This window comes from Eschrichtius robustus, chromosome 19 (assembly GCF_028021215.1).
Source record: "Eschrichtius robustus isolate mEscRob2 chromosome 19, mEscRob2.pri, whole genome shotgun sequence".
Lineage (NCBI taxonomy): Eukaryota > Metazoa > Chordata > Mammalia > Artiodactyla > Eschrichtiidae > Eschrichtius > Eschrichtius robustus.
Genome location: NC_090842.1, coordinates 10,200,040 through 10,220,343, shown reverse-complemented (window position 1 = coordinate 10,220,343; position 20,304 = coordinate 10,200,040). Strand labels below are relative to the sequence as shown.

The 20,304-nt window shown below is 42.7% G+C and overlaps 1 protein-coding gene across 1 annotated transcript in view; it reads left to right on the top strand.

Moving 5' to 3' along the window:
* WWOX (WW domain containing oxidoreductase) overlaps positions 1-20,304 on the top strand; it is a 973,507-nt gene that overhangs the window by 249,458 nt on the left and 703,745 nt on the right. The window contains exon 6 of the mRNA XM_068529195.1: positions 1,423-1,511. Coding sequence (XP_068385296.1) covers positions 1,423-1,511 — 89 coding nt within the window. The remainder of the gene's footprint in view (positions 1-1,422; positions 1,512-20,304) is intronic.

Genomic DNA, 20,304 nt, shown 5'->3' with positions numbered 1-20,304 from the left:
TTAAACTGATGAAATACTTTCTCTCTTCAAGGCTGGATGTTAGATGCTTTACACTTAATCTCACAACTCTGAGAGTAGATAATATTCACATTTACAGATGAGGGAACTGAGGCTCAGAAAGGTTACATGGCCCAAAGTCAGTGTGCTTTCCTGCTGCCTCTGCCTGATATTCATTGTTCGAGGCCTGGGACTTGGGTCGGAGCCCAGGACCTAGGCGGCAGAGGTGAACTGCCGTAGACACACGACGCTTCTCAGCACAGTTTGCGTCCATTCGGGTGGAGGACGTCCCCAGCGGTGCCGTTTGCATCCCCCTTCATAATATTCGAGTATCGTGTTAGTCTCCATAGTCTTACTTTAACATCGCAGTCTAGACAAGAATTCCCAAGCTCACCGTTCGTTTTATGGGGATCTGTTTACCTGAACAGGCAGGTGGCCTGGCAGTCTGTCCTTCAGCGGAGGGACGTCTAAGAAGTGATAGCATTTCAGCTCACACTCCAAAGTCCAGCCAGACTCAAAAATTGGGCGGGTTCTATAAATACAAGGCAGCCCTGATCTTTCCAGAAGTGTGCTAGGAGGCCCTGCAGTGGACCAGGGTGGCTTCAGATCCTGACCCCTGCAATCCTTTTGGTGTCTCTCCAGGAGGGCACTTGGGCTCCAGCCAGTGTCAGACTGACTTGAGGTCTTGCCGTCCACACTTCTTAGCTCTGCAATCTCTTAGAAGATGCCTCATTGTAAAACAGGCAAACTACAAACCTATCCTTCAGTTGTCCTGAGGATGAAACGAGATGATGCCTGTAAGTGCCCACCCACCATCGGCTCAGCGTAGACATTAATGGCCTCATTAATAGCATCATTACTGCCATCCGTATGTGCCCTGCTCATCTATAGGGTTCACAGGGTTACTAAACCAGGGGGGTGTTGAGCAGTCAGGCTCCGTTGATATAAACGAGTTTTGCCTGCGTTTGTACTTTCTGTGCATGAATTTTCTCTCATTTTTCATGCAGGCTTGGTGGAATCATTTCAGAACCAGAGGGCAGCTTTTGAGATTAACATGTGGTCTCCAGAGTTCTTGCAGGAGCCAGGCTTTGTCCTGGTGTTGCCCTATCATTACAGTTTTTTTAGGAGGCACATTGAGAGGAGCTATGTGAGCCCGAGGACCCTTAGGACCCTGTTTTGTGCGCTGAGTCAAACAGCACAACCCCCCGGCATGGAGTTTCAGCAGAGTCCCAGCCTCCCATCCTCCCTCAACTTGGCAGTAAAACGCCCCGTTCTTCCATTCATTCCGATGATTTATATTCTCTCTGGGCGTCTAATATTAAACAGGGGAATTCTGACATGTTCCATAACACATTTACTGTAACTTGATACCATGAACTAAACTTGCTGTTATTTATAATTTCTTTTTATTTTCTCTTGTTCCAGCATAAAGCCAAGGTAGAAGCAATGACCCTGGACCTCGCTCTGCTCCACAGCGTGCAGCATTTTGCTCAAGCGTTCAAGGCCAAGAATTTGTGAGTGTTCCAGTGGAGGGTTATAGATCATAATATCTTGCTATTGTAATGTCTTTATCAGATGAACACAATGGGGAGGCCGGAAGGCTATTGTGTTGTCTTGGCGTCCAGACGGGAGGCTCATTTATATTGGCCCAGTGAAGGTGTACCGTATTTTCTTGACTCTGAGTCACCCTCATTTTGAGACGCATCATCAATCTCATAACAGCCTCCCAGATAAAAAGGAAAAGACGGTACCAAGCAGCAGTAAAAGTGGCTCATAAAAGCCACCCGATTGTAAGCTGCATCCTGATTACAGATATTTTTGCAGTGCCTCCCAGAATCGAGGAAAAGTGTATTTTAATTGCACTCAGAAACGAGTAAGGTCGGCTCTCCAGTCCTGCAAGGGGGCTGAACGTCAGAGCACAGCAAGAAGGTTCTGCTGTGTCGCAAACCTGCGGTGATTTTACGTGGTGCGTGAATGTGGTTCCAAAAGCGTGGACTCACATCATGAGAAACTTCCTCCTTTTTATTCCCTCTTCTTTCTCAGACTTGCAAAATGCCTGAAGGTGGAAGCCTTCGCTAGGGACCGGCAGATTTTTTTGCCATCACATGCCAACATCTTTCTAACAGGGAGAGCGGCCCTCAGAGCCAGAGCTGAGGAAAGCAGTGGTGGTTAGCTTCATTTTCATTACAATATTTTGTTTCCAAGTGTTTATTTTTACAGTTCCCTCATATTATTTAGGGCAAGCAATACTGGTTTCTCGTTTAACACAGTGGTTTAAATTTCTTTAACAAATAACTTCATTTAATTTTTCTTTTTCAGTGAGTTGATTTAAACACAGGGATTAAGTTAATAATGGTCCAGGAGGTGCCAAGGATAAAACAGTTCCAAAAGGGGCACTGAGTGGCTGAATTTGGAGAACGCTGATAAAATGACAAACTGTCTGGGGGTTCGCCTCTGTCGGGGTCGTTGGTTTTATAGTTCTCCACGCAGATGATGGGTGTAAGGGGAGGTATCTTAAACCAGATATTCAGGTGGTACGATGTCGATCTGACCCCTCAGTGCTGTCCAGTAGCCAGTTCTTCTCATTTCTCCCTTAGTCTTTCACTCTGTTGTTTGAGACTGTTGAGAGGCCTGTTCTCTAAAGCCCTTTCTGGAGCAAGCCCGTAGCCTGAGTCCTTGAGGTTGAAATGTGAACTCAGAGCCTGTAGTGGGAGCTGCACCATCCCCTTAGGTGCCGGCCCTGCGCTCCTAGGAACAGTTGGGTACCGTCCACATGCAGCCAGCAGACCTAGGCGAGCCCTACTGCGTGCGCTCTCGGCAGCGTTTGGTAGCTGCGAGCCCGTGACAGTGCTCTCCGAGAACCTCTCGTCAGGATAGAGCAGCAGCTCTTAAGACATTTGCTCTTTTATCCCTTCCTGATTCATTTATCCGCTTGTTCATCCACTTAACACGCATTTAACACGTGCCTCCAAAGCCCCAGGCTCTCTTCTCGGCTCTGGGAAGAGAGTGGTGGCCGGCGGAAGCCCAGTTGACCTCACACGAGCCATTGTCTCAGTGGCCAGCCAGCAGGCAGTGTCTTCCTGCTAGTGACTGACTCTCCTCAACCTCATATTTTTGTGGGTGTTTGGGAGCGAATAATAATAACCACCGCCGCAGCAGCAGTAATAGCTCATTTATTGAGTGCCTATTATGAGCCCCATACCCAGAACCCTTTGCGTGCTTTTTCTGATTTAATCCTCAAAGCAACCCTCGGGGTGGGCGCTGTCATTATGTCTATCACACAGATGAGGAAAATGAGACCAGGGAGGGTGAGTTATCTGAAGGCACGTGGCCAGGGAGCAGAGGGGCTGAGATCCCGTGCAGTCGGGCATGCCTGGGCCCCCCTCCTCAGCCAGCACGCTGCACTGTCTGTCGTTCTTAATGTGCCAGAAACCGAGATCAGAGAGAGTGAGTGACTTTCACAGGGTCACTTGGCAGGCTGGTGGCAGATGTAGGATTTTCATCCGTTGTGACTCTCCGCTTTCTCCTTGACACCATGCTGCGCTAGTGGGAGCTGAGATGCACTGCCTCTTCATGCTTCCTGCAGTCCTGGTGTCAGACCACATTGGAAGGGAACCATTTAGCCGAGGAGAGCCAACTGTTACATAATAGGACTATCTTCCAAGTCTTAACGGGACCATTAGTTTTTAACCGTTAAGTAATTCAGAAATCATCAAATCCAGCTGCCTTCTGTAATCAACAAGCCCAAACTCTTGGAGAAAAGCTAGCAGCCATTTTGCCCTAATTCTAGATTTTAGCAAACGACTCTGAATTTTTGTACTCCTAGGTTCAGAAACAAAGGCGATTTTCCTCTTAGCCAACCCTGTACCACAAACCTCCTTTTATCCGTCTCTCGAGAGTCCAGCATTTTTCATGGGCTTAGAGAAATAGCGTGGTAGTGAAAATACGCATAAAAGACGCGAGCGACTTTCCTTTTGAAACACTGCCAAAGTGAAATCTCTCCTGGATAGGTAGCTGACAGTTCAGTCCTTACAGGTCTGTAGATTCTGAGAACTGTCAGAGGTGAGTTTAGGTGCTGGTGACTGAGCTGCCAAAAAAAAAACACGTGTCACTCTTTGCTCGTCATCCCCTCCCATCTTTCGGCATCAAAATTTCCTTGTGTGTAAAACATAATGACGAATGAAAGAAAGGCTGCCAGTTCCGAACCCATCCCTTTTGATGCCGTTGGACTGAGGTGAGGAAAAACTCTTACCCTGAAATGCCATCTGGATGCCACCACGTGGAATGCTGTTCTGAAGCCTGTCTGCGAGCACAGCGGAAGTATGACCCGGCTCTTTTTACCTTGTGTATCCCCTCGGTTCACGCCCCAGCCCAGGTGTGTCTCCCCACACCTGGGCTGGGGCAGCAGCGTGTACAGCCCGAGACCTGAAAAGGTAGAAACAGATGTAAATGCAAACCTTGTTGGAAGATCTAGCTCACTGAAAGGCCGGGCCGCCCTCTATCCGCCTTCTACCAGGAGGGGATGTAGATTCAGCCTCTTCTGGGATTTCTTCTTCTTCCTTTATTTTGGAGGGGCCGGGGGTGGTTGGTGGCACGGGGTGGGGACTGAGTCGTTTCCGAATGAGCACCGCTAACAGTGATTATACAAATCATAGCTCCTTTTCGACTTTCTGTGTATTCCGTGCAAGGCAACGTGCTGAGCACCTATTCATGTGCTCTCTCTGTAATTCCTTACAATAACCCCAGGCATTTTTAGTCATTTTTATCTCTGTTTCAAATGGAAAGGCTCCAGCTTTTCACAGAGAGGCCAACTCACAGTCCCAACTTTAGCAAGTGGTGGATCCCAAATTCGAACCCAAGTCTGTCTGAATCCACAACGACCCCTCTTTTCGTTGCACCTCACCCTTCAGGCGTTTTCTTCAGTGTGGATTTCTGGATTGGTATGAATTGCTGAGAACCAAGTTACTCAAATTTAGTGGCTTAACACCATTTAAGACAATAAGTATTTCTATTCTCTCTCTCTCTTAAAGTTTGTTTAAATCCGGAATCAAATAAGGTCAATGCATTTTAACCTATAGGTTTTCCCTCCCTCTCTAAATTTCTTACAAAAAAATTTTAATGCAACATATTTGTTTCAAGAACCAGTGTGTCCTCTGGAGTTTTCTGTGGTCTGTACTTCAGTGACTGCATCCCTGTGGTGTCCTTTAACTTGTTCTTTTGTCTTCTACGTTTCCCGTGAAAAGGTAGCTGACTCTAGAGGCTTGGTCAAATTCCTGTTTCATTTTTTGGCAAGAATACTCGGTCGGTGGTGGTGTAGTCTTCCATCAGGAGGACGCGCGTGCCTGCTTGCTAAAGCTTTTCCTTAAGGCTCTGCCCGCCCTGACCAACCCATTCCTGTGCCCGCTCTCTCTTTGCCCACCCCCTCTTTCATCCATTTCTTCTGTTCTGCTCCACTCACTCTTCTGGGTGGTCAGCCCAGGAAGCCTCAGTCTGCTTTCAGACAGTCCTCCCCAACATCAGTGGTGGTGGTCGGCCAGTGTGTCTCAGGTCGAATTATTTTGGGCATTACTGGAAAGTTCCAAACCAAAGCCTGTGGTAAGTCCCAACCAAACTGAGTTTTGAAGGATATTTTTGTGGAAACTGCAGTCCTGGAGAGCAGCCAGACTCCACGCTGCCTGGCAGGCTGAGGTATCCATCAGAGTATGAAGAGCTGGGACCCTTACTAATCATTCAGACCAAGTGCCGGGATTTTCTGTAATGGGCTCTGCAGCAGCAGTATGTTGTTTGTGATACTGCTGCACAATTTCATCCCTAGTTCTAGCTGCTTAGTTTACCGAAAATCACTCATTTTGAACAGGGCCTGGAACAGCAGTTCAAGAGCTTCTTGAGCTCTGTAAATATTTTTTCCTTTATCAGATACTGTTTTATAGTTTGCGTCCTGTATACTCCTGAAATAATGGACATCTGGATTCCAATCCTGGAAGTTGAAAAGTTGGTGGTGGCACATAATGTAGAAAATTTATTGCTTGGATCTCGGTTACCAATCAGCTCTTACAATATTGACCAAGGGCTTGGATTCATCATGAAAATTAATTGAAATTGGTAGTAAGATCATATTAAAATAACATGGATCTAAAGATTTCTAGAACTTCATTTTTGGTCGTGGATTTCTGCTTTCTCCTTTCAACTTTCTGTCTCCAGCATAATTTAAAGAAATTAAGCTTTATTTCACTTAAAAATACTGTAGGATAGTGATGTTTAAAAAAAAAAAAAATGAAAGAATACTTTTTCTATTCCCTCTTTACTGTTTACACATTTGAGGGGGGAAATCTTTAACAAAACTATTTATTTTCACTTTTTACTAAATTACTTTCAGAACTTGAAAGTTCAGGACTTTGAGAATCTACTAATCCCAGATTTAATGTTCTTGGATTCTTATTCCAAATCTTGCTGTCTCAAATCCTTCTTTGGAAGTGGGTGGGCTATAAATTATAAATAAATTCTAAATTTTGAGGGATAAATTACCCTGAAGACCAATGTGTAAATTACAGCTTAATCTTTCTTTTTCTCCTCAGCTCAATTTTAAGAATAATGTTTTAGCCTACGTATCTGTGTTACTCTTTGCTCAACATGAGAAATCCATTTCTGGTTTGCCTAACAGAGTATCATGTTGCTTTGCTTTTCTAGGAAGTATGAAAACTAAAAGAAAAGAAAACCAGAGGGGCAGATTTTAGCTGTAATAAACTCTCTAAATCTAGATCTTAATTATGACTTCTTAAGAAAAAATTTTAAAAATCTACAAGTGAATTTTTTCCCCCTCCCATAGATTTTCCACCTTGAGGTATTGGAAAAAATCATATTGTGAAACATTTACTGTATCTAGAAACATCAGGGAAGAACGCTTCCATCTGAAGTAAATGTTTTGCCTTCTGAAACTTAACTCTTTAGGCATCAAATGTTTTTATATAATTCTTTAAAAAATATTTCTAAAACAGATTATGTACTGTCATCCCTTATTAAACAAAAATACTAACCCAAAAGAGTAAAGTGCAGGGGTCAGCAGACTTTTTTGTATAGGTCCAGAGAGTAAATGTGTTAGACTTTTCAGGCCATAAGATCTCTGTTGCAACTACTCATCTCTGCCTTTGTAGCATGAAAGCAGCCGTGGACAATATTTAAATGGATGAACATGGCTGTGTTCCAATAAAACTTTATTTACAAAGGCTGGAAATGGGCTGGTTATGTCCAACGGCCATAGTGTGCCAAGCTCTGGTGTAGTGAAAAGAACAGGGTTTTTTGGGATCAACTGAACTTAGATTTAAATCCAAGCTCTACTGTTTACTAGCTGTGTGGCCTTGGGCACTCCGTGTCCCTGGGCCTCACTTTCCAAGTCTACATAAAGTAGATTCTTGCATAGACTTTTCAGGGTTGTTGAGGAGAAAAGCTGTGACGCGTGAAAAAACTAGACACATCTCAGTGCACTGTGCCTGTGACTGTGTGTGCATTTGTTCTTATCTTGATCCTAAAATGATTTGAGAGGTTTTTAAAAATGCATGCAGTATGATACAATACAAATAAGAGATCTATCTAAACAGGGGAAGGGGATCAAAGTGGACTAATCAGATGTGATCCCAGAGGAGGTGTGGCTCTCATGAAGTCTTTACAGTCATTAAAAAATTGAGCCTAGGAATGAGCTTGGAGATTGCTCGCAACCAAGGGCACAGAGGACTTGAGCTTCATGTTGCCCACAAGCTATAAGCATGACAAGCACCGAGCAGAAATATTGTTCCTATAGTGGTGTTCCACTGAGGATCACGGAGTACTTAGTACTCTACTGAGTATTTTTTTCCCCTGTTCTTTGTTATTCTTCACAAAGACATGGACTTGAGGGATTCTTCACAGTTCTCTTTCAGAGCAAATGGCTTGACTCTGTTTCCTTTGCCATTGCTGCTGTTGTTTGCCTTGGTTTCTTTCCAGATGATTTGACTGGCCTGAAGGGCAGCCTGCTTTGAATAAGTGAGGTATAGTGGGACACAGTAAAAATCATTAACCTCTGTATTCTGGGATGCCGGAGCACTCCGTATGCCTCTTCTCCCCTCCTTTTTTGGTTTATTTAAATTTTTTTTCCCCTTCATGTTGTTATTTATTCAGTGCTTAACAACAGTGCCAGGAACTGGGCTAGACATCGGAATTAAACCATTTGCCATCTTCCTTCTCCTGTGCCTTCTCTCTCGCTTAAAATACTCATGAAGCTTAAGGATTTTTTGATAACTTTACACAATGATGACTATCTTCAAAAACATATCCTTACTGGAGAAGAATAATTGTTAAATAAATTAAGGACCACTTTGCAATTAAATTTGTTAGGAAAAAAAAAACTTCAGTGAGCCTTTTTGCCATCCTTAAAAGTCATCACTGCCAAGGAATACGTGAAAATGTGTTTGAATTAACCACAGCGATGTTTGCAAAATAAACAGTTTTGATTTCCCAACAGAATTCTAGGTTCAGCCATCACTATCATGTTTCCGGAAATCAAAGTGATGTATGTTAATTGAAGACACACACAAAAAAACTTCCCTTCCAGGAAGAATAAACACCCGGCTTTGGAGAGTAGATACGATTACTCTGTGATTGCCTTCTCCCACCCCCACACCAGCTCACCAGTGCATATATAGCCAGCGTTTTGTCTTCATCTCCAGCAAAGAATCTGAACTTTGTTGCTGGCGTTCAACAGTGATCACGTAAAGCACTGGACTAGACCATGAGTTGAGAAAGTTTTTCTATAAAAAGAATCAGATAAATAAATATTTATATAAATATCTATACGAATATTTTGACCTTTATGAGCTAGATGGTCTCGGTAGCAGCCACTCAGCTAGTGTTGAGTGCCTCTCGAGTGTAGAGTGAGACCACAGTAATCACAGTAATGCAAAAGTAGCCACCAATAATGTGTGACTGGGCGAGGCCGTGTTCCAATAAAACTTTATTTACAAAGACAGGAAGTGAGTTGGATTGGGGATTCGGTCTGGGGGGTTGTGGTTCGCTAACCCTTGGACTAGAACCCCGTGTCCCTTGCAACGTATTGGGTTGGCCAAAAAGTTCATTCGGGTTTGTCAGTAAAAACCCAAACGATCTTTTTGGCCAACGCAATAACTCACTTGAAGAGCATCTTGTCTCACTATGAGAAACATGTTCCATTTTGGATTATGTTAGGTTTGGTCCAGATAAATAAGTATATATAGCCAATGTGTGTGCATGGTTCGTTTCAGTTCTCTGCAGAAAGCCCTCTGTGTTCCTTAGAGGCTGAGGGAAGAGATAAGAGTTTGAGTAGAACAGTGTGCTGTGCTGAGTTGTGGAAATACCACCATATGGGAAAGCAGGTCAACTAAGACAAGCAGATATTATTTAAATAATGAAGACACTGAAGCCCCGCTTGGGACTTGGAACCATAAAGTGATGATGATGATAGTAATTGTTAATATTTATCACCTATTTATTATGTGTCATGCACAGCTAAGCGCTCATCTGCCATCCCATTTTATCCCCACAAGGACTTCATGGGGGTAGGTCAAAAATTGTAGAAGAAAGGCAGTGTCATAGGGTTCAGCCTGATACGATGATCAACCACATTTCATAGATCAAGAAATCAGGGCTTACAGAGATGAAGGGCCTTGACCCAGGTCATGCCAGCTAGTAGGTGGTGAGGCTAGAACTTAGTCCAAAATCTGCTGTGCTGCTGAGCTGAGCTCAGCTTCGGTGGTAGTTTGGGAAATCAGAAAGATCTGTCTCATTTGGGAAATGCATCATGTAAGACTCACTGCCTCTGAAGGAGATTTGTCCCAGCAATAGGTGGATGACAACGCCTGCCTGCTGGGACAATTGTTAAGGTCACTTCAAGGTTGAGGAGGATGCTTCTTCCAGCCATATCCTATCACCAAGAGGAAATTGTTTTGCTGAAATATGCCTAAAAGAGGTAAACAAACCCAGTCGAAGAGAGGCTCATCCCCTCAACTAAGGTGCCCAGAACTGTTTTCTACCAGGTGTCTGGAAGGTGTCTGTCCATGGAGTCTGTATAAGCAGAGGTGGCAGCTATTTACTCGCATTTGCAATCACCTCTATACGTTTACTCCGGAGCATCGACCACACACCCAGTCATCGTGCTTGGAATACTTTGGGGACGCTTTTCTCTATATTGATTCTTCTTTGTTAGACTGAGCCCCAGAGAAGCAGAAACCTTGGCCAATTCATCTTTGTCTTAGCTCTGAATCCCTGTTCCACACCTTATTACTAAGATGGTGACCTTGGCAAATTCCTTAATCTCTCTGATCCTCAGTTTCTTCATCAGTGAAAGTGGGAGGTGATGGTAATACCCTTGCAGGGTGGTTGAAAGGATTAAATAACAAAATGTTTATAAAACATAGTACCTGATACCTAGTAAACATTTAATACATTTTCAGGTTGTATCGTCTTTTTTGTCGTCATCATCGTCATCCGTCTTTTTTGTCGTCATCATCATCATCCGTGGCGATTGTTACCTTTACTGCCATATAGTAAACTCAAGGAAGGGGATGGATAGGTGGATGGGTGGGTGGGGGCAGGGAACGAGGGAGGAAAGCCAAAAATGGAAACACATTGTTCCATTTGGTGATCTGAACTTTGCTTTTAAGGTACCAATTCTCAGCCGTTCAAAGTTGTTGAATTGGTACCTCCTTGGGTGGTACGGAGATTATACGTTTGTAAATCTTGGGAAACAAATTTTAAGGTCATCCTGTATAATAGTTATTTCAGGCACATAACATACAACTGCCCTTCTAACCTGGTGTGGGCTTGGGTCACATCACCAAGCTGTTCTTTGACCCACACAGCCATGGACACAGCAAACCCGTGATGTTAGGGTTAACATTTGGTGACTCTCAGAGAACTCTTGAGTTACATAAGTCTCGGAAGAAAACCATTTCAGTGCCTGTGGTTCAGAATTCTACTTCCCAGCTTGGCCAATGAATCCAGCTCGGTTTTCCTCCTGGTACCAATAACCACCCCCATTGTCATGTCGGAATTCTCCTCTCACGTAATTGACCTGTTGGGAAGTTGTGCTTAAACCACACTGAAATCGCATTTTAATAACTTGGGAACCGTCTGTTTTTTCCCCCAGTAAATTGTTGAGAAGCTAATTCTTGTCAGCCTAAAAACTTGAATATACATTTGAAATAAATCAACAGTGCTCCACTGTGGCAGCCTGCTGAAAATCCCTGAGGAAGATTATATTTTTAGTTGATCCACTTGTCACTGCACTGTGTTTTTAATGTTGTGAGTCATTCTTTTTCTTCATTTTGTGAGAAAATACCCAATATCTTGTCATCCCCCAAAATATAAACGAGTCCTCTCGATTAGTGGCAAAGTTCTTCAGTTTGCCTTCTAAGCTTCATAGGCTGTTATAGTTCAGTCACTGAGTCATAATCAAACAGGTATTTGAGCTGACATTAGGCAATAGTTGATAACCAGAAATAGAACGAAGAAAAAGGTTGTCTCAGAAGTACAAGTAATAGGTAAGTCAACCAGTGATAGAAGTTTGGGAAATGGATCTTGGTGGAATGTCTCCCGCTAAAAGGAGAGCAGTGCCTGGATTTCTCATGTAAGATCAGCAAACTCCCAAGAGACTGTCACCATGGTTCCCAACTTGGCTGTGCGTGGAATCAGCTGGAATCCAGTAATCTGTTGCATATAGGTAAAAGCATTTAACCGATGTTGAATTATCGGTTGCTAGGTCCCTTCTAATTTTATTGTTGCTATTATAAGCACTATGAAGATGGCCTGCACATACCTCTTTTTGGCTCTCTTATTAGGATCAATTCTTAGAAGAGCAGTTGTGGGGTCAAAGCATATGACTATCTTTTTCTACTTCTGATCTGTGAAAGCAAATTACTCTCCAGAAAAGTTACATGTAATTCTCATCTCTTCATCAAACAGTAGGCAATGCCGTTTAGATCTAAAGTATTTGTAAAAGTGGCGTTTAATTACAGTCAAATGTTTAGTACAGAATACAAGGTTTCTCTCTATTAGTCAGGGAAGTTCTTTTTTCAGTTGCTTTGTCATGTCATCTGAGCCCATTGCAGTCATGGAGAGGAGAAACCACTTCTTGGTGGGGACAGAAGGAGACACCTTAGGTTTCCTTCCCTGGTGCGCAGGCGTGGGGTTGCCCCGTGGAGCTGAGCAGTGGGTAAGGGGGACTGAGCGCTGGACCGGGAGTCAGGGAGGACCAGCTGTTGTCCAGCTCTATCACTCACCATCGTTTCCTGGTCATTCTTTGTCCTGGATGGTGATGCCCTAGGCTCCTGCTCGGGTCTTTCCAATAGTAGAAGCCCAGTTCCATCATGCGACTCTGCTAATCTTTCCAGAACTTCCTCTGACTCAGCTGTGCTCTGAAGCAGGACTTGCCTCTCTATCAGGGGGAAGGCTTCACATGTTAATCTTAGAGAAGAGCTTGCTGTGACCTTTAAAGACCCAGGTACCAAAGTAGATTTCAGTCCCAGGCTCCTCAGGCCTGTTTGACCTTCAGGTGTCTTGCACCAAGCAGTTCGTCTTTTTCTCTCATCCTGTGGGCGGGTTTTCCAAGCTGAGTGGAGTTTTGCATCAGGTCCACTTCTGATTTATTTGCGGCTCGTCCCCTTCTGCCCCGTCGGAAGGGGGGCTTTGCCATTCAGTTCCCGCTGTGGCTTCCCGTCCTGCGTTTCTCATTGTGCGTGTCTTCTTGGGGGTGGTTTTTGATACAATCACATTGGCCTTCATTCTATTTTGTTTTAAAAGGTTTAACTGCCTTTATGATTTTTCAAGCAGATGTTAAACGTACTTATATTGCTGTTATTTGGGTATTTATTTTGGCATTATGTATAAATGTTATTTTATACAAGTTCTGTGACCACAGAGATAGTACATGCCCATTGTAGAATGTTTGAAAAAATACGGACAAGAGTAAATGTGAACATGAAAACTGTCCATTTTCCTGGCCTTCCCTTAATTTGTCTTTATTTCTTGAAATTTTTTTCTGGGGACATTTTCCAAATACACACAAGAAAGAAAAGAGGTATAATGGACCTTCCCATCCCTTTCACCCATCTTCTGTAAGTATCTGCATATGGTCAGTTTTGTTCAATCTTCAGCCCCTCTCTTGCTCGATTATTTTATTTTATTTTTATAAATTTATTAATTTTATTTTTGGCTGCATTGGGTCTTCGTTGCTGTGTGCGGGCTTTCTCTAGTTGCGGTGAGCGGGGGCTACTCTTCCTTGCGGTGTGCGTGCTTCTCGTTGCAGTGGCTTCTCTTGTTGCGGAGCGCGGGCTCTAGAGCGCAGGCTCAGTAGTTGTCGCGCACTGGCTTAGTTGCTCCGCGGCATGTGGGATCTTCCCGGACCAGGGCTCGAACCCGTGTCCCCTGCACTGGCAGGCGGATTCTTAACCACTGCGCCACCAGGGAAGCCCGCTAGATTATTTTAAAGCAAATCTAAGACAACATAAATATTCATCCATGAATACGCTATGACTACCCCTTTATTATCACTGTTTGTATCTTAGAATATCACCTTCTGATTTTTTACTTTTAATAGAATGATAGGCGTTCTATAGAAAAGACATTAAATATGTATGTGTATAAAGATATACTTCAAATATTTTTGAAAAAAATGTTTCTAATACATTTTTCCTCAAGGTTTTCCATAGTCATTTAGTGGAGATAGTAAATCAGCAAAATAATATGATAAGGTCAGAGAAAATATAGTGAATAATATGTCAAGGAAAGAAACAGATTTTTAAAAATTTCAACCTAATCTTTGAAAGAGTGGCTAAAATTCGGATGTGGAGAAATAAATTCAACTTGACACGGTAAAATTCTAATAATAGGCTGAAATAATGTCACAGACTAAAATCATGTACCTTTGTGTAACCTATCTATTGTCTGAAAAAGGAAATGCAACCTTATTTTCTCTGAACTGCCTCTATCTTGCTTGAGTCCCAGTTTCCCTTCGTGGTGGAAGCGTGGGGAAAAGTGGACGGGACAGGAGAGCTGTCAGCCACAGCTGCCCGGCAGGGGAGGGGGCGCGGGGGGGGTGTGGGTGGGATGGTGGCCACTTAAGTCGTCGTGAGAATGTACAGCAGGCTTCTCAGAGCCCAGGAAGTTAGTTTTATTTTTAGTAGAGGTTTAATTTACATACTTGAAAATTCACCACCTTGAAGTATACGGTCTGATGGTTTTTAGTTGTGTTCACATCCAGAAAGAAACCCCATCCCCGTACTGGTTAGCGGTCATTCCCCATCCTTCCACCCCTCCAGCCCTAGGCAAGCACTCATCTTTCTCTCTCTACCAATTTGCTTTTTCTGGACATTTCATATGGATGGAATCACACCATGTGTTGTCTTTCGTGAGCGGCTTCTTTCACTTAGGATAATGTTTTCAAGGTTCATGCACATTGTAGCATGATCAGTTCCTCCTTGCCTTTTATGGCTGAATAGTATTCCGTCATATGGATAGAGCACATTTTGTTTATTCATTCATCAGTTGATGGACATGTGTGTTATTTCCACTTTTTGGCTACTGTAAATAATGCTGCCATGAACATTATTCTCATTCTGCCCTCTGGGAAGACATGGTGATACTTGGAGGCTAAAGGTGTTGGAAGGTAGGCTGGTGGGGACAGTGAAGCATCTCTTTGGGAATCAGCATTCCTCCCAGGCTCAACACCAAGACCCTTTCTGAGCCCCTCTTGAATGAGTGTCCATTGGACATGCCCAGTGGTCTTGTAATCACTAAGGAAGCAGGTCTCCTGGGGAGAAGTTTTCCAGTCCACACCTATCATAGCCAACAAGAGACCCAAGATGTTGATCCTTGTTTGGTTTAAGAAGAGGGCATTAGCACAAAGTGACAGGCTGAATCCAACTTGGGCTCAATTATTTCGTAAAGCTCTTTGTTTATTTGACCTCCCGTGACCCAGAAAATAATTCTAACCAATCAGTGCCGACTCCCTTTGGCGCCAGGGTCCACTTGCTTTACAGCTGATGACAGACGGGGCCACACGGCTACCACATCTGAATTAATCCTCAACTCCAGAGCCGCGTGCTGTTCTCCGGCAAGGTTGTATTTCTTCATTAGCTATTCCCAGGGCCCAGGGAGTCCCAGAGGATGTCAGAGTACATTAATTTTTATCATAACATGGAATCTTTCAGGTCTGAATGGCAGCACACAGCTGTCAGGGGCTTTCTGAACTCTGTTACAGCTCCATATATCTCTAGGCAAAACAGAGGAAAGAGCCCTCATTGGCAAGGAAATGTACAAAATGCATGAGGTGTTTCATTGTTTGAGTGACTTGACCATGTGCTTAAGCACATTCCCCAGGTAATTTTTTTTCCCATTGTCCCTGAAAGTCCACCTCTGCTGCGCCGCGTTAAAGCTCCCTCCCTTCATTGTAGCTGCAGAAGGTGTTTTTAAAATAAGCTCTCTTTGCATAGTGGTAATGAAATCATCATCTGGTCCTGAATGCTCTTCTATAAATACATAGGAGATGAATGTTCCCATGGTGCTTTTCAGCAGAACGTATGCATCCCTGGTGTTGCAGAAGCTTGTAAATAATGCCTTGTAATGCTCAATATTGCTTCATGTCCACAAAATATTATTTTAATTTGAAGCAGTGCTAATGCATTTCTGGGAAGGCTAGTTATTTCTATATTGCCTTTATTGTCCCCACTTATCAACTGAGTAAAATGCTTGGAGGGATGCATTTTGCTTAGAGAGAATGCCCAGGTATTATTATTATTATTATTATTATTATTTTTAATAAGCAAATATTTGGGAATTTCTCAGTTGTTTTTTTTTTTTAATTATTTATTTATTTATTTATTTATTTATGGCTGTGTTGGGTCTTCGTTTCTGTGCGAGGGCTTTCTCTAGTTGCGGCAAGTGGGGGCCACGATTCATCGCGGTGCGCGGGCCTCTCGTTATCGCGGCCTCTCGTCGCGGAGGACGGGCTCCAGACGCGCAGGCTCAGTAATTGTGGCTTACGGGCCTAGTTGCTCCGGAGCATGTGGGATCTTCCCAGACCAGGGCTTGAACCCGTGTCCCCTGCATTGGCAGGCAGATTCTCAACCACGGCGCCACCAGGGAAGCCCCCTGCCCAGGTATTATTTTACTAGAAGCACTGTCAACAAATGCCAGGAACCCCGTGTGCATACGGTCCTGTATTAGACATTGCTTGGTGTGGCCGTTAGGACCTTCCAACAGGGAAATCATAGAGAGAGGAGACAGTGTTTTCAGTTGTAAAGGTAAATGTGTTCTTAGTCGGCATAGCAAGTGACTTACTGCCGGCTCTAGTCCTTCCCTCATTTTCCTGGATAATTCTGATTTCTTCGTAATGGGTGTGTTTTGTAAGTCCACATGGGCTATTCATTTAATTACCGCCCCCCCACCACTGCTAGGCAGCCTCATTGCACAAGCTCTGTGAGCCACAGAGAAGAGTTCCCCAAAGTTCACATTTTACCGCTTATATATAAGATGGACACAGGCAAGTATTGTATTTATCTTAACACGTACTAAGTTTAAAAAACCCAAACCAGAGCAGCAACTGACTGCTGATGTTTTGGCAAAGCACGAGGCTGAGAAATACAGGTGATTTGGTTTCCAGTGCATTTAAAAAAAAAAAAAAAAGTAAATACAGGGGTTCCATAAATTTGACAAAAATTAGGCAAATGGTACATAAACAACTGCATTGTGGTTAATGCTGAGAAAGAGACTCTTTGGGTTTAAAATAAAAGTGCGGACTGTAGGCATGCGGTACGTTAAAAACCAAATGACAGTGAATGGGTGTGAGCAAAGGTGCAGAGAGCTTTCACAGTGGTATCTTATATAATTCTTAGGGGTTTGGTAATTCAACACACTTCTTTTGTTCAGGCATGGTGCTGGATGTAGGAGCATAGGGGTAACCAGATGCAGATTTAGCCCTTCAGAGGTTTCTAATCTGTTGTTATGACTTTCTCCACTTTGTGTGTGTGAAACTATGGGTTGTAGCGAAAAATAACCTCTTCTCTAAATAATGCCACCCCCTTAAAGACTTAAATATAAGACATGACACCATAAAACTCCTAGAAGAGAACATAGGCAAAACGTTCTCTGACATAAATCATAGCAATGTTTTCTTAGGTCATTCTCCCAAGGCAATAGAAATTAAAGCAAAAATAAACAAATAGGACCTAATCAAACTTATAAGCTTTTGCACAGCAAAGGAAACCATAAACAAAGCGAAAAGACATCCTGTGGAATGGGAGAAAATATTTGCAAATGGCTTAATCTCCAAAATATACAAACAGCTCTTACAACTCAATAACAAAAAAACAAACAACCCAATCAAAAAAATGGGCAGAAGACCTAAACAGACATTTCTCCAAAGAAGTCATACAGATGGCCAATAGGTACATGAAAAGATGCTCAACATTGCTAACGATTAGAGAAATGAAAATCAAAACCGCAGTGAGGTACCACCGCGGTCAGAATGGCCATCATTAAAGAGTCTACAAATAACAAACGTTGGAGAGGGTGTGGAGAAAAGGGAACCCTCCTGCACTGTTGGTGGGAATATTTATTGGTGCAGCCACTGTGGAGAACAGTATGGAGGTTCTTTAAAAAACTAAGAGCAGAGTTGCCATATGATCCAGCAATCCCACTCCTGGGCATATATCTGGACAAAGCTCTAATTTGAAAAGATACATGCACCCCAACGTTCGTAGCAGCCCTGTTTACAATAGCCAAGACTTGGAAGCAACCTAAATATCCATCGACAGATGAATGGACAAAGAAGATGTGGGTGTCGGTTACACCGGTGTATGTATTTTCTGAAAAGTCATGATTTCTCAGTGTTTGGATTTGTGTGTGTGTGATAATTCAATACAAGTTTTGGAAAAAAACCCAAAACTGACCCTTATAGGATATCTACTGAAATTCACATGTTTAAGAAAGACATGAGGTGGTAGAAAATGAGAAGTTAAAAAAAAAGATGTGGAACATACACACACACACACACACACACACACACACACACACACACACACACACACACACACACACACACACACACACACACACACACACACACACACACACACACACACACACACACACACACACACACACACACACACTGAAATACTACTCAGCTATCAAAAAGAATGAAATGATGCCATTCGCAGCAACATGGATGGACCTAGAGATTATCATATTAGGTGAGGTAAATCAGAAAGGGAAAGACAAATACCATATGATATAACTTGTACATGGAATCTAAAATATGATACAAATGAACTTATTTACAAAACAGAAACATAGAAAACAAATTCGTGGTTATCGAAGGGGAAAGGGGGTGGGGGTGTTAAAAATTAGGAATCTGGGATCAGCAGATAGAAACTACTGTATATAAAACAGCTAAACAACAAGGTCCTACTGCATAACACAGGGAACTGTATTCAGTATCCTATAGTAAACCATAATAGAATATGAAAAGGAATGTATATAAATATATATAACTGAATGACTTCGCTGTACATCAGAAACTGACACAACATTGTAAATCAACTATACTTCAATAATAATAAATATAAAAAAATAAAAATAAATAATGCCATCCCTAACTCTCCCGATCTACCAGCTTTTTCCCTTCTTCATTTATGTGAATAATATTCACATTCTCTGAGTTCTCTTCTAGAGTTTACTGAGCTCCAATTTGGCCTCCCAAGACTTCTTCCGTATCCCAAGTGAATTTCTTTAGGCCATAACCACGATTCATTTGTCAAATGAACAAATGGGAATTTGCCAAGAGGGACGTTGGTTAATTTGTGTTTTCCCTATCAGTGGGAGCTATGTTCACGTGAGGTTCTAGGTTATGAGTGCAGTTGAAATTATTTATTCTAACTCCCTCCACTCTCCCATCCCTCTGTGCTGATCTCTGATTGTCCATTTTATTAAATGTTCCAGGAAACCAAACACAGGGAAGTAAAGTACTAAGTGGAGAGTTCAAGAGAGAAATGGAAACAACAGGAGGTGGAACACCAAAGAGTCAGACCTGCATTTGAGGCATTGTGTCAATTGGATTAAGTGCCTTTGGTGGCATAATTATCAAATTGATGCATTGTTCCTAGAAACCCCTCTTGGAAGAAACTGTGGGTATATTCCTGTTTTACGTTTCCCCCCACTTAGAGTCAGTGGGGGTGAGATCTTGCTGCAGGGACCGCATGTGTTAGGATGGGAAAATAGAATCAAGATAATGGACATGAGGCAAAAATTTAAGGAAATAAAAACAAGAGTGTTGCCATTTTCTGTTAAGTGTATGTACTGATGTTCTGGCATTCACTATAAGAAGTTGTAAATGGTGCATGAAATGAAAAATTCCTGATGGTCTCCTGGGATACATCCAGCTCTCGGCTCTATTCCTGCTGATTGGTTTGGATTATTTTCTCTTTTCCAACTTAAAAAAAGAAAAGTGTGGCTCTAGTGTGGCTAGGTTATGTTGACAGCAGAATCCATTCTGGGTTAATTATTATTTTAATATTTGATAGTGTCCCTCACATTCTTGAAATATGTGGGTCCTTTAAAATTTAGCAGCACAGCAGCTGGATGGTCCCTGCCCACCTGAGCTGATGTTGACTCCACGTGTTCATGTTTCTCTTGTTTTATTTGCTTTATTTCCTTGCGTATTTATTCGGATCTCATCTGCCAGAGATATTGAGTAAGGACATGGGAAACATTATATATGTATTTTATAAATGTGGGAGACAATTATATACATATTTCATATCTCTGCATTGTTGATGGATGGCATGTCCCCAAAGTGTAGCCCAAGGTCCAGGAAACAGGCAGATGAGAAAAGAAAATAGCCTGTTTCAGGTACCCTTTGTGTCATGGCTGGTGCTGGGCAATTCACATTTTTCTCTGATTCTCACAACTATCAAACAAGGTGGGTATTATAATTTCCTTTTATCGTTATTATCATTGTGAGTTTGAGAAGCTGATTATATATTTTTTCTGTATATCACAGCAAATAAGCATTTTTTAAAAGTTTGCCCCTATACCACCTAAAATCATCCTGAGTTTTACTAGGGGCATGAACACCACAGTTTGGGCAGTTGAGGTCTTGGTGGATTACTTGGTGGAGTGTGAAGGACCTTCACTGGGCTCGGCGTAGCTGTAGAAGAGAATTACTATGTTCACTTTCATGCTGCCATCGAGGAGTTTGAGATAAACCAGCACTCGTTATTGAAGCAGGGATCCACCTTGGAATTC